General features: G+C 38.7%; 1 protein-coding gene across 1 annotated transcript in view; it reads right to left on the bottom strand.

Moving 5' to 3' along the window:
- The window catches only part of cables2b (Cdk5 and Abl enzyme substrate 2b), a 61,205-nt gene extending 48,070 nt beyond the window's left edge, over positions 1–13,135 (bottom strand). Inside the window, exon 1 of the mRNA XM_039735537.1 lies at positions 12,608–13,135. Within this exon, the coding sequence (XP_039591471.1) occupies positions 12,608–13,134 (527 nt within the window). The 5' untranslated portion in view covers position 13,135. The remainder of the gene's footprint in view (positions 1–12,607) is intronic.

Raw genomic sequence — 13,135 nt, 5'->3', positions numbered from 1 at the left:
ACAATGAGCACCACATACCATTTTTTTGGCCATTAGCTAATCAAAATCTTTAAACCATTGTTTGTTTATGCCGGATAAGCGGCCCTTAGATTTACTGATTGGCAGAGTGTGTGCTGAAGACATTTCCCCAGAAGGATCAGCTTCTGCAATGTCTGTCTGAAATTGCCACATGAGGAGTTGATGCTGCACCTTAATTAGTTTGTGGCGTCTCTTTTCTGAAATAACTGAGCAGTGTTGGTTTCTGAATACTTTTTTTGTTCATGTTGGTAAAACGTTTGGAAAAAATTAGAAGTACCTATGAATAAGACTTTTGAGAGGGAAAGTGAGAGCCAGTTGGATATTCAGTGCACACTTGCACTACGGCAGTGCAAGATATGAACAAAAAGGAATGGCAAATGGGTCACTTTAACAAAACTACGGAAGCGTATTAGGACCACAGTGAAGAAAAAAAAAAACTATATGTCGAGAATAAAGTCGACATGTTGACTTTATTCTCGACATTTCCACTTTAATCTCTACGTTTATGATGAGAATAAAGTCAACATGTCAACTTTATTCTCGACATTTCCACTTTATTCTCATAGTTTATTTTGTCATTAAAGTAGAATGTTGTAAACTAAACTTTATCTTAAAATCAATTTTTAATTTACTAGATTTTCTCAAACCCCATTATAAGGTAATGTAGTACATTAAATGCTGTGTTAAGTGTACCCCGACCGAGTTGTTAATTACTATGCGCGTCTTAAACGGACTTCCTCTTGCACTGAGGAGGCACTGGGAGGGATCGCCGCACAGAATGCATTCACTTAATGATATTCCTGCTCTCTGAACATTTACAATGCTAAGATAAATACTTGACATCATTTTCATGATGAAATGCATTAAAGCATGTATTAAACATGCACGGTAGTGTGGCGGTAGTGCTGCTCCCTCGCAGTAAGGGGTCCCCAGGTGTACGTTCAGTGTAGAGAACTTTATGGCAGGTGTGACAAGGCTCCAATAAACTGAATGTATGAATGGGTATCGCACAGGTTTAACTTAAATATTGTGTAAATGTTGGGTTCGTGATCTGGTGGTCGGAGACACGAACACAGGATTAAATGGATGTTCTTCTAAACGGGCTTTCTTTATTGCATGCGTGCTGTCCCTATCTGACGTACCAAAACCCCCAATTCCTATCCTTCTTTATTCTTTCTCCACATAACCAATCAATCATTAGATCTGCGTCTGTCATCTCACAATGTCATGCGAGGTGGCAGCTGGGCGCTCAACTAAATTAAAACTAAGTTAAAAGACGCTGGGGAGAACACTGTAAATATTAAAATATCCAAATGTAAAGCAGTTACCTTTGAAACACTGTATTCTATCTGAAACATGAGAGATCTCATCCTCTTACATAATTAATGATCCATAGTTCAGAACAAAGTCACAGAAATTGAAACAGATCTAAATTAAGTTAACTCTCCATCCCTTCCCTAGTGTTTTCTAGTAATTTAGGATCTGCTTTTATTTTTAGAACAGATAATACGTGACTTTTATATAGTATTAAATAAGTAAAATGTGTGCATTTCCAAAGCTTTTCATAAACTCAATATGTAAGCTGCTCTGTCAAATGCAGAAGTTAGTGAAAAAGAAATTTGCAGTCAAAGCTATAACACTCTCAGTAGTATTTATCAAAAGAAAATCATCTCAAACTCCTTCTTACGGAATAATGGGAAAGGTTAGAAAGAAGTGAACAGATACTATATTAATTTGAATAAGAAGGAATCAATCACAAAGAATTGCAAAATGTTAAATAAAAAAATGACTTTTAAGAGCAGCTACCTGTCAAAGAGGACACACACACACAAGAGTATAGGTCAACTTGCAGTTTGATTATTTGGATGGTTACCTACCAGGTAACACTTGTAGTTGGTCAGCAAACATCCGCCACATCCTATCAGTTGCGAGAAGCATATCAACCAAATAATCCGATTGCAATTCAGACCTATGAAAGTAATACTCTGATCTTCACCCTGTCAAGTAAGCAACTTCTGATCCCCGCAAGGGGAAGCAAAGGTGCGTATACCTGAGGAGCCCCAATTAGGACAAAACATGTGTTGTATTATTTGGCAGGTACTGTAACACATATATATTTGTAGCTGGAAATCCACAAAGGAAGCACATGAATTACATATCTGAAAATAGGTTTTTATTCCTAAACTTTCGATTCCTACCAGGAATCATCATCAGAGGAAAATGATTAGACTTACAGGGACCCAAGGCAATATATAGCAATTAAGGACGGGAGGACAGGTGGATGTGGGGGAGAGGGGTTGACGAGGTGGGGTTCGGAGGGTGTTACTCATAAAGTCTTTTTTATTATTTGTATGTTCTTCTTTTCAAGACTGCAAATGCAAGGTTCATGCTTAAATGTCTGTTAATGGCATTTTCATTGGATAGCCATGTTTCAGCCAATTCTCTGGCACTTGTTGCTTATGCTGATTTGCAAAACAAAAGATGCTGATGGAGAGGTGTGAAGAAATTTAAGGTGGCCCAGGATTGCAAGTTTTTTCGTAGGCTTCAAGGATTCTAGTGTTAAAACAGACATAAACAACATCCTGGTAAACAAATCTGGGATGTACAGCTGGTCAAAGGTGGCATATAGACAATAAATTTAATTCATGGCCCCTGACATTTGACAGGAAAACCATTTTGGAACTATTAAGCTTGAACACAGCTGATAATATGAGACAATAATAGTCTTTTAAAACATTTAACTACAGAAGAAGGTGCCACTAGGTGGCAGTCATTCGTGAAAATTATTGTTTTCAGCCAAAGGTGCTAAAACAGTATTCAGGTACATAAAATCCAAATAGCAACAAAATGAATATTGCCGTGAATACAAGGAATCTTTTATTTCTAAAGGTTTTTGAGAGAATGGGATGTAGCAGCTCTGCAGGTTATTACTTGTGTACGAGTGTAACATGCACTCTATATTTAGAACATTAGAACAATCTAGACAAAAACAGGCCCATTCAGCCCAACAAAGCTAGCCAGTTCTATCCACCTAATTCTTGTACAAAAAACCTCAGGTCTAGTTTTAAAAGACCCTAAAATCCTACTGTCTACCACAGTACTTGGTAGCTCATTCTAAATGTTTACGGTTCTCTGTGTAAAGAAAAACTTCCTAATGTTTGTGCGAAATTTACCCTTAAAAAGTTTCTAACTGTTCTTGATGAATTAATTTTAAAATAACAGCCTCAAACCACTGTCCTGATTTCCTTCATAATTTTCAACATTTCAATCATGTCTCTGCTTAATCTTCTTTTGCTTAACCTGAAAAATCTCTGCTCTTTTAATCTTTCTTCACAAGTCATCCCCTATAGCTCTGGAATCAGCCTAGCCGCCCTTCTCTGAACTTTTTCTACTGCTGTTATGTCCTTTTTGTAGCCTGAAGATCGAAACTGTACACAATACTCCAGATGAAGCCTCACCACTGCTTAAAATTGTAGCATCAAAACTTCTGTTTAACTGGTGCTCTTAATAAGATGCTCAGTGTACAGTGGAACCTCAGTTCACGACCATAAATTGTTCCAAAACTCTGGTCGTAAACCGAAGCAATTTCCCCCATAGGATTGTATGTAAATACAATTAATCAGTTCCAGACCGTACAAACTGTATGTAAATATATGTAAAGATTAAGCATAAATACTGTTTAGTTAATTACACTATAGAATGTACAATGTAATAGTAAACTAATGTAAAAACATTGAATAACACTGACACAAAACACCCAGTCTCCCTGCTCAGCTACACGGGCAGGCTCTCTCTCTCATTTGAACAAATCCGAACTTTAATTTAAAAACCAACCACAAGCAACCAAAAAACATTGCAGGAGGTCATGCTAATAGCCTCACAGCCCGATCGCTGTAAACACTTTTTTTAAAATGAGTTTTAAGCACAGCGGAAAAAAAGGAACATTTTAAAAAAGAGAAAAGCAACATTGCAACAATTCACGCTACGAACTGAAAAATTAACTTTTGAAAAATCCATAATACAAAAACCACCAAGAAAACTAATCTTGCATGAGTCGAGTTCTGGCATGAAGTGTTTTTCTTCAGGGGTTTTCTCTCTTGTGATTTCTTTGGTTTCTGGTGTTTTTAGCTGTTTAGCTGGTGGGAGTGAAAGCCTCATGCAGCCATTCCAAAAAGAAAGTCCTTGTGACCCAACCTTTCGTGTTTGCCCTCCACATTACTGGCAGTCTGGCTTTGTTTACATTATGCTGCTTGAAAGCACGAGGGTTCTAAAATTGGTAAATGAGTAAACTCGTAAACAGTTTTTCCACCTCTTGTAATTTCTTTCTTTACTTCGATTTCAATTTTCTTCAAAACTTTCTTCTCAGCACTCTTCACTTGCTTAGAAGCCATAGTTAACTGCAAAAGCACACGAAATACTGTAGAGCACAAAGAGAGTGCAGGTAACACATGCACGTCTGACTGAGAACAATGAATAGGGAGCGGCTCTGCTTCAATGAACCAGCCAGGCTCGCGCGCTTTCTCTCTCTCTTAGCCTGCCTGCCTGCGTCGAGTTGGGGGGGTCGTTCGCGTGCATGTACTGGAGTACGTGCACGCGAACCATCCCCCCAACTCCACCCCCCGCACAGACAGGCAGGCAGGCAGGTAGATAGGCAGGCAAACACGTGCAGCAATCTCCCCCTCCAGCATGTGGCTCGCTCGCTCACTCTCTCTTCTGGGCTGCAGGCAGGCAGTCTAACAGAGAACAATGCAACACGTGCGGAAATCATCGGCACGCACAAACCGAAAGGGTATATTTGCTTCCAGAGCTATATATGTGCATTTTTTGATATGTAGATAACCAAACTTATTTGGCACACAACTACAAAGACAGTATTCAATTCAAGACAAAATTGATTTTGTATACAACATTAATTAATATTAGTCTTATTTTCATGTTCAGTTGTTTCAAAGGAGTCAAAAAGCATTTGTTCAGAAAACTCTGACGAGCAATAATGAGTTATCATTCTGGGTGGGACACTCTTTCGCTTTTATTTATAAACAGGAAGCAGAGGAGCTGAGCCATTGTCAGAGTTACTGACAATTTAAGACATGTACATGTAAGCATTGTAAAAGCTGCATTTTAAATAATTATTGTTTATATATTTAACCTTTGTAACTTGTAAATAAAGCAGAAAACTGAGAATATTTTACTTGTGTGTTAAATACATATTAAACTGGCCTTTTAATTTACATGCAGTGTATAACAGCAGGTAAACAAGTGGTTGTTAACATCTGCTGGTGACCTGGCAAAAATCTGGAATAAATTCCACATCAAGACCAACATGCTGAATTAAAGGCAATTAAAACAAAGCCAATTAAACTACTAATAAACAGATTAATTAGTCAAACACTTTGTTTAAATAAAAACAAAACACCCTAGCAATTACTGAAATATAAATATTGGTCCAAACTAAGCATTCATATAAAGCAGAGACTGCATACTGCATAAAGACAAACAAACTTGCTTAAGTCGCTGCTTTATCATCATGATGGAGTGGATGAGAAACTGATTATCATCTCTGAGCTAAAACAGGCAATGCTGAACTTTTTTTTTTTTTTTTTTAACAACTTCATCTCATTTTATAAGAAGCAGATGAAAACTGATGATTATGTTTTTAAGTTTATTCCCTCTTCTAGCGCTTGCTTATAAAGGAACATTTGTATGTAGTGTAGAACAGGACCTGGACACAGACAGACGGATATCGTTGTTTCACCCAACACACTTTTATTCTGTACAATATTTACATAAAGGTTCAGTGCACGTCACAGTGCCTCCAGCACCGATCCCCCAAAGTCCAGGCCTCACAGTCCTTTGTGCCTTTCTACTGGCCGCCTCCAGTCCTCTCTCCAGCTCCGTCCTCTTCCACCCGACTTCTGCTCTCGAATGCAGGGAGGCGGCCCCTTTTATACCAACCCGGATGGGCTCCAGCTGCTTCCCGGCACTCCTCCATGGACACACCCCCGTGTGGCGGAAGTGCGGGCTGCGCACCCGGAAGCCCTCCGAGTGTCCCCATTCTTCTACCTCCCAGCACTACCGGGTGTGGAGGAAGTGCTGGGCTCCAGGGTTCTTCAAGCACTGGGGTGCCACCTGGCGGTGGCCACAGGCTCCTACAGGGTTGGGCTTCCAAGCCCCCTACCCGAGGCCATTAACAAAACAAGGGAGGTCGCCCCCTCATGGTCGGGAGGAGGCACCAGCCCCAGCCACATGTGACATTAGTCTTGGAAAGCCTTACTGATCTATATGCCACCCTTACATTTCATACTGTATGTCTGAATTCTACTAAGAGAAGGGGTATTTTTAGTTGACTCAAAACAAACAAAGTGCAGTAAGAAGCAATCTGATTCATAAAGTGAGGGCATTAAAAAATACTTTAAGAAGCACTTTCAAACATTTTCAGTATAATACTTAAAAATACTAAGCTTCTTTCACAATGTGAATGCTAAGAATTTTAATTGTGGAAATGCCTTCTTTTTCACAAAATTGTTCAACGTTGCTCTTAATGTGGCTAAGCCAACCACCTGTCTCAAATGGAACATCCATTTTTGAAACTTCCCAGAGGACTAACTTCATTTAATTAATATCCTATTCAGTGAGTATTTCTCAAATAATGCATACTGTTAAGGGCTTACCTATAAGGGAATCTTGCATGCACATTGACAGGCTCTGCTATAAATTCCAAAATGTTAAGTTCTCTCTATTTGAAGTACAAAGAAAATTAAATTCAATATTGACTAGATCCACCTGGAAAAAGTGGCATTTGAAGTAAACAGTAATGACACAACTAAAAGTAAGCAAAATGATTTCCCTGTGAGACAATCATGCTGAACACCTGTTTCTTATTGCAATACTCCTTACTCTATTGGCACTAAACACATCTGTATTATTGTAATACTCCTTACTCTATTGACACTAAACCCATCTGTAGTCAGAAATACAACTGCACCATCTTAGTTTCTTAAAGACCATTTTTACTATATATTCCACTGACCACAGTTTGTAATCTGTCAAAATATGAATATAAAAATGGTCCTGACCTATTAAAATGATAGGGAACCACTGTAGCAGGTGAGTAGAGGACCACAGATAGGATTCCAAGTTGCAAGAGACCATTCTGTGTATAAATGATACACTATGGATATTTTTATTTACACAAAACAATTGAAACAGACTAAAGTGAAATATTAAATATATACTTTGGACAGATGCTTTGACCTAAGACCACTAAAAATAAATTAAAAATAGTTTACATGTCATTAATTATTGGGCTCCCCCAGGTTTGTAGTTCATCATTTTAGGAATGTGTGTGGTTGATTTTAAGCCCTTTTTACCTTTGGTTTGCTGCAGCTTTCTTTTCAGTGGTTTAATGGTGTGAAGCTTTAGCAGATACAAAATGTTTGGACTGCTTCTTCTAAAGTCTCATGCCTGATCAAATACAAATACTATAGCATCCTTCAACTACTTTAGCTTATATAGTCAGGTCCATAAGTACTTGAACAGTGACAATTTTCATAATTTTCACTCTGTATGCCACCACAACAGATCTGTAATAAAGCAGTCATTAAGTGATTGAAGTGTAGACATTCAGCTTTAATTTAAGAGATATACCAAAAATATCGTATGAGCTGTTTAGGAATGAAAGACATTTTCCTGCATGACCACATAGCCCAAAAACTCCCTGAAGTCTGGAACCCATGGCCATCTCTAAGGGTGTACTCACACTAGGCATATTTGTTCCATAATGTGCCCAAGTATGACTGTCCCACCTTCTTACTCCCTCGCTTGGCTGCACTCACATTGCTCTTAATGTTCTGGGCCAGGGCACGTTTTCTCATTGACCATGCAACCTTTTGTAAAGCCAAAACAAGATCTGACCAAGGAGTGGACAACATACATGTCAAAATGATTTTCCTTATTTTGTGGGTTCTTGGGAGGCATGTAGGGCATGATAACGCTTTAACCTTTTATAATTTTATTGAGTATACAGCTCAGGATTCTGCATGTATGAGAAGATTTTTATGGAGACAAATGGCGTCAACAGAGGAATCTGCAGATTTTCTTGCCAACTACTATTAATATTCATACGTAAGGTGACAGAAAAACCTATTTTTAATTCAAATGGTATTGAATAAAATGATAATTGCACTCTGACTTGTTGCATCATTTGCCACCATGTCTGTTTTCCGTGCTTGGGCACGTTTAATGATCACACTGTTCCTGAATGCTACTGAATTGTAGCTACTGAACCTTTTCCAAGTGGGCCAGGGCATGGTATGTTTGACACAGCACAGAGCAATAACACTAGTCAAACAAACTAGAATTTGCGGGATTACATGCAGAAAAACATGCTCGGGCAAGGAACAAATTGCCTGTGTGAGTATACCACAAGTGAGGGGTTCTAACCCTACTGATGCTTTGCCAGGCCTTTACTGCAGTCATCTTCAGTTGCTGCTTGTTCATTAGACTTACAGCTGTCAGTTTTGTCTTCAGCAAGTAAAATGCATGTCCAATTGGGTTGAAGTCAGTTGACAGACTTGGCCACAGAAATATATTCCACTTCCCTGCCTTGAAAACCACTTGGTTTGCTTTCGGAGTATGTTTTGGCTCATTGTCCGTCTGTACTGTGATGTGTAATCCTATCAGTTTTGCAGCATTTGGATTATTCTCAGCAGATAGTACAGCCCTATACACTTCAGAATTCATCCTGCGACTTATGCCAACAATCATATCATCAATAAAAACTGGTGACTGACTTCCATTCTCAGCCATGCACGATTCTGCCATAAAACTGCCTCCACTATGTTTCACAGACGATGCATCTCCATACTCTTCTCTTTGAAGCATTCTGGTCAATATTGATCTTAGTTACCACTGTCCAAAGAAAATTGTTCCAGAACAGGATAAGCGTTTAAAAAATGTTTTCTGCCAAAGTTTAATCTGTCTTTCCAATGCTTGAGGTTTACCAGTGGTTTACACTTTGTGGTAAACTCTGTCTTTACTTTCATGAAGTCTTTTCTTGATTTTAGACATTGGCAATGATAGGCCTACCTCCCGAAGAGTGCTGTTGGTTTGGCTAAATGTTGTGAAGGGGTTCTTTTCATCAAGGACGGAATTCTGCAATCATCCAGGATAGATGTCTTCTGTGGTTTTCCAGACCTTATGATTTGCCGAGTTCACCAGTGTGTTCCTTCTTTCTAAGAATTTACCAAATTGTTGAATTGACCATTCTATGTGTTTCTGCCATCACTCCAATGGGTTTGGTTTGTTTTCTCGGTGTAATGATGGCTTGTTTTTACTTGCAGGCGCAGCTCTTTGGTTCTCATATTGAGAGTTCACAGTTTACTTGCTTAATAGTTAATGAAATAATAAGAGAACTGCTCCCATCTGACTATGGAACAGCTTATTAGTCAAGTGTCCAAATACCTTTGAGCCCCTGGAAAGGGGAGGGGGGGGTTTGCAGAAAAATGACTGTTATTACTAAATGGCACACATAATGTTTCTGGTAAACCCCTTAAATTAAAGCTGGAAGTCTGCACTTCAATCACAAAATGATTGCTTTATTTCAAATCCACTGTGGTGGCGTACAGAGCCAAAATTATGAAAAACTGTTACTATCCAAATACTTGTGGACATGACTGTAACTAACACATCTTCAAGACTATGCTAATAGCTTACAAAATTGTTAAGGCTGACTCTTCATCAAATTTACATTAACTTTCATGAACCAAAGAGAAACTGCATATCTTGTGATGCTGGTCTTTAATGTGGAAAAGTCTCATAATGCTGATCTTGACAAATGCTGACTTAGTGTTCTCATTTCCAATCTCTGCATCATCTAATCAGACACATAAATGAGCTTCTAATACCGTTCTTGTCTAAAGCTCACTTTCTCATCTATGCTTCATATCAATAATAGCCATGCTTATTTTACCTTATACTAGAATGTTACGAATCTACCATACTGATAATTGTAGGCTTCAGAAGGGTCAAGCCCATTCTGCTCCCAGTTCTCACTGATGGTGAAGATGTGTAGGTGATGATGATATATAAATGCCTTGGCGTGCATAATAGCCTGAGGCATATGCGTTGCTCCAAGGAGCACTATGTAAGGATGTTTCTTGGCTAAGGAGGTAATATTCTCCATTTGCTGAATGGTACTGAACTGGTATAGCAGACATCTTAATCAATGGTGCTATGTGCAAAATAGTGTGCCAATGATGGACGTCCTGTACTGTGAAATTGAAACTTTGAAGTACAGTATGTGCAATTCTAATGCCTTAACACTTAGTACCTACACTTGGTTATAATTACTTAGAGATAATTCTTGTTATATGTGTATTTGTTAGTATACTTATGGTTATTATAATTCTTGTTATATGCGTAGTTGTTCCTTTTTTGGTCTGCTGCTGTAATCCTGCAATAGATAGTTTCTTTCTATCTGTCTGTCTGTACTGATTCAGAATCTTGTATGCTACTAGTCAACTATTTTGGTCAGTCCACTCCAATGTGATATTTTTATTGTGTTCATAAAAATTATTTGGGAACATTTATTTCAGTTGTTTTGTCCAGTGCCTACTAACTCATCAGCACAGGAAAGCGACTCCACATATGTTCAACTCATTTTGATGTGTAGTTAAGCAAGCTTTTTTGAGGTTCCCATATTACAGACCCTCTGGACTCCAAAAACTAATTTTGAGGCCATTTGTGAACTGCATTTTGTGCAGAAAATCACTCATGCAAATGACAAGTACAACAACCATTATCTCCCGCCATGGCAATTAATAGCCTACAAGGCTCAACTGTCAAAAGCTAGAGCTTTTTTCCCATAAGCAATAACGGTGGCCCAACAACATCATATACTTTTAGCAAGGGCTGTCAACTTTAACTTTACATTGATTTGCCACAGGCATGTAAACTATATCACAGTTTTGGGTTCAGATAGTAATGCAACCAGAACTTTGTCTGTATGCAGTTTAATTTAAAGAGTTTAAAAAACAAAACTTAGTTGTAAACCTGCAAAGAATGGATGTCATTTGAATATGCAGCTGCATTTAGCTCTGTCACTAAGTTATGGTAGATCATTTTAGCTGCAATTTTCTAATTTATTTATTCAGAGAAGCAATTTGCATTAGTTGAAAATTACTTTTTGGGTTAACTTATTGTTATTTATTAACTTATTTATACAATTTGATTATTATTAATATTGTTAATTATCGGTAGACCAGGAAATCACACCCTTATAATAAAGAATAAAGCAATCACTGACTTTGGCAAAAATGAACAGAAACACTTTAACTTGTACATGTCACATCAACGACACCAAGGGTGCAGCCCCTAGTGGAGGGGAGGTTGGGGGTGGAAGGGTCAAAGTTACTCCTTTTCAAAAAACTTTGAAAAAATGGGGATTGGTAATATACACATGTGGAGTGTCATATTATGCTATTTTGAGGTTGCTGATAATGAAATTAATATTTTTGATACTTGATTATTTTCTTTGACAGTGGCCCTAGCCCACTAAAATACACTTATTTTAGAATATTTCAAAGTGAATGACTACAAATATGACTTTGTTTTTTATCTTTTATAGATTTTGCCCTCAATGGACCTCTATCAGAGGGTGAATAACGACAAATGTCTGTTACAATCGATAATATTAGACTTTTAAACATTCAAGTTGAAGCACACATATTAATATTTCAAATATCTGAAACAACTATTCTTGCTTATTATGTACCACTACCTTTATGAACATCACAAATTAGGGTGACTGGCACGAATTAAGACTTTTTTTTGCAAATCTTGACCTTGGATGGAAGCGGTGTTACGAGTAATTTTATATGTATTTCAATAGTATTGTAAACGTTTCTACTGTTAAGCCCATTTAATCTGCTCTTTTTGGGTTGATAATGTATTTTTTCTGCTTTTTGCAGACTGCTTTCTGTTGGTGTGTGATGTATAAAGTCACCATATGAAAGAATGATGGATTCTACTCTGTTTAATACCCGAGTCACGATAGTAGGAGAGCCAATCCCTGCCGATTGTATGTACCTACTTGTCATTTAAATTGCAATTTAGTTAGCAGTACACAGATACTCCACTTTTTCTAGTCATTGTTTAGAGAGGTTGAATATTAAGTGAATATGATCGGCTTATTAAATGTAGTTATTCCATGAACTTAACAATAAATTACACTGTTTAAAACTTAACTTGACCACTGATCGCTAAGTGACTCTTTATAGAATTCCGCGATTGAATATCCATCTCAAACTATGGCTAGAACAGAAACTTTACATTAACAAAAAGCTCAGTTGTAACGATGAACCCGGAAGACGCCACTCTGGTTGATGTAGGATTAACGTCAAGCTTTTACTGGATCTTAAAGGGGTTTATAGACATACTATCAAGATTACAGGACGGAAAGACTGTCCGTGAAACTTCAGCTGCCACTGTCACCATAAAAGCAGGTTTCTTAATGACTAATACTTTCGTGCTAAGGATCAGCAAATGTCCCCAGCTTTTCGAATTGTATTTCAGCGATCACCGTACTCACCTTTGCCTGAAGGTTTCGAGACCCAGGGAGTTGCAGAGGTGTGTCTGTGGCTTTGTGCTGCTGCCAACTTGAGGGGGGTGCAGCGGTGCGCTCTGTGGAGACAACAGGGCTCCTGTCTGTGTCAAAAGGCCCGTTTCCAAAAATACCTCCTTCCCTAATAAGCTGTCTTTGGGGAGCACCAGAAGTGGAGGTTCGTTAGACTGGGCAGGCCTCGGCGTCGGAGTGGAGGGCAAGCCGCTGACTAATGGGGTTAAGCAGAGGGGGTTTCCAGACGCGGCCGTGGAAGACTGGGGACCAGCAGCCTCAACTGCTGTCCCCCTTTCCTGATCGTTAACATCGGCCTGTCTCGAGAGCGGGTTTCCGTTGCTCAACTGATACAAGGGTCGCCCATCCAGAGAGATGTTGCTTAGGAAGGAGAGAGCAGCCTGCCGTCGCTTGGAATCCCGGGTTTTCCGTTGGTCTTTGGGTGCTTTACTTCCTGGATTGTTACTCAGCGCACTCCGCGAACTGCACAAGGCAGCCGCCATT

The sequence above is a fragment of the Polypterus senegalus genome, chromosome 14 (assembly GCF_016835505.1).
Source record: "Polypterus senegalus isolate Bchr_013 chromosome 14, ASM1683550v1, whole genome shotgun sequence".
NCBI lineage: Eukaryota > Metazoa > Chordata > Cladistia > Polypteriformes > Polypteridae > Polypterus > Polypterus senegalus.
Note: the sequence above shows the minus strand (reverse complement) of the source record. Positions and strands in the feature narration are given on the sequence as shown.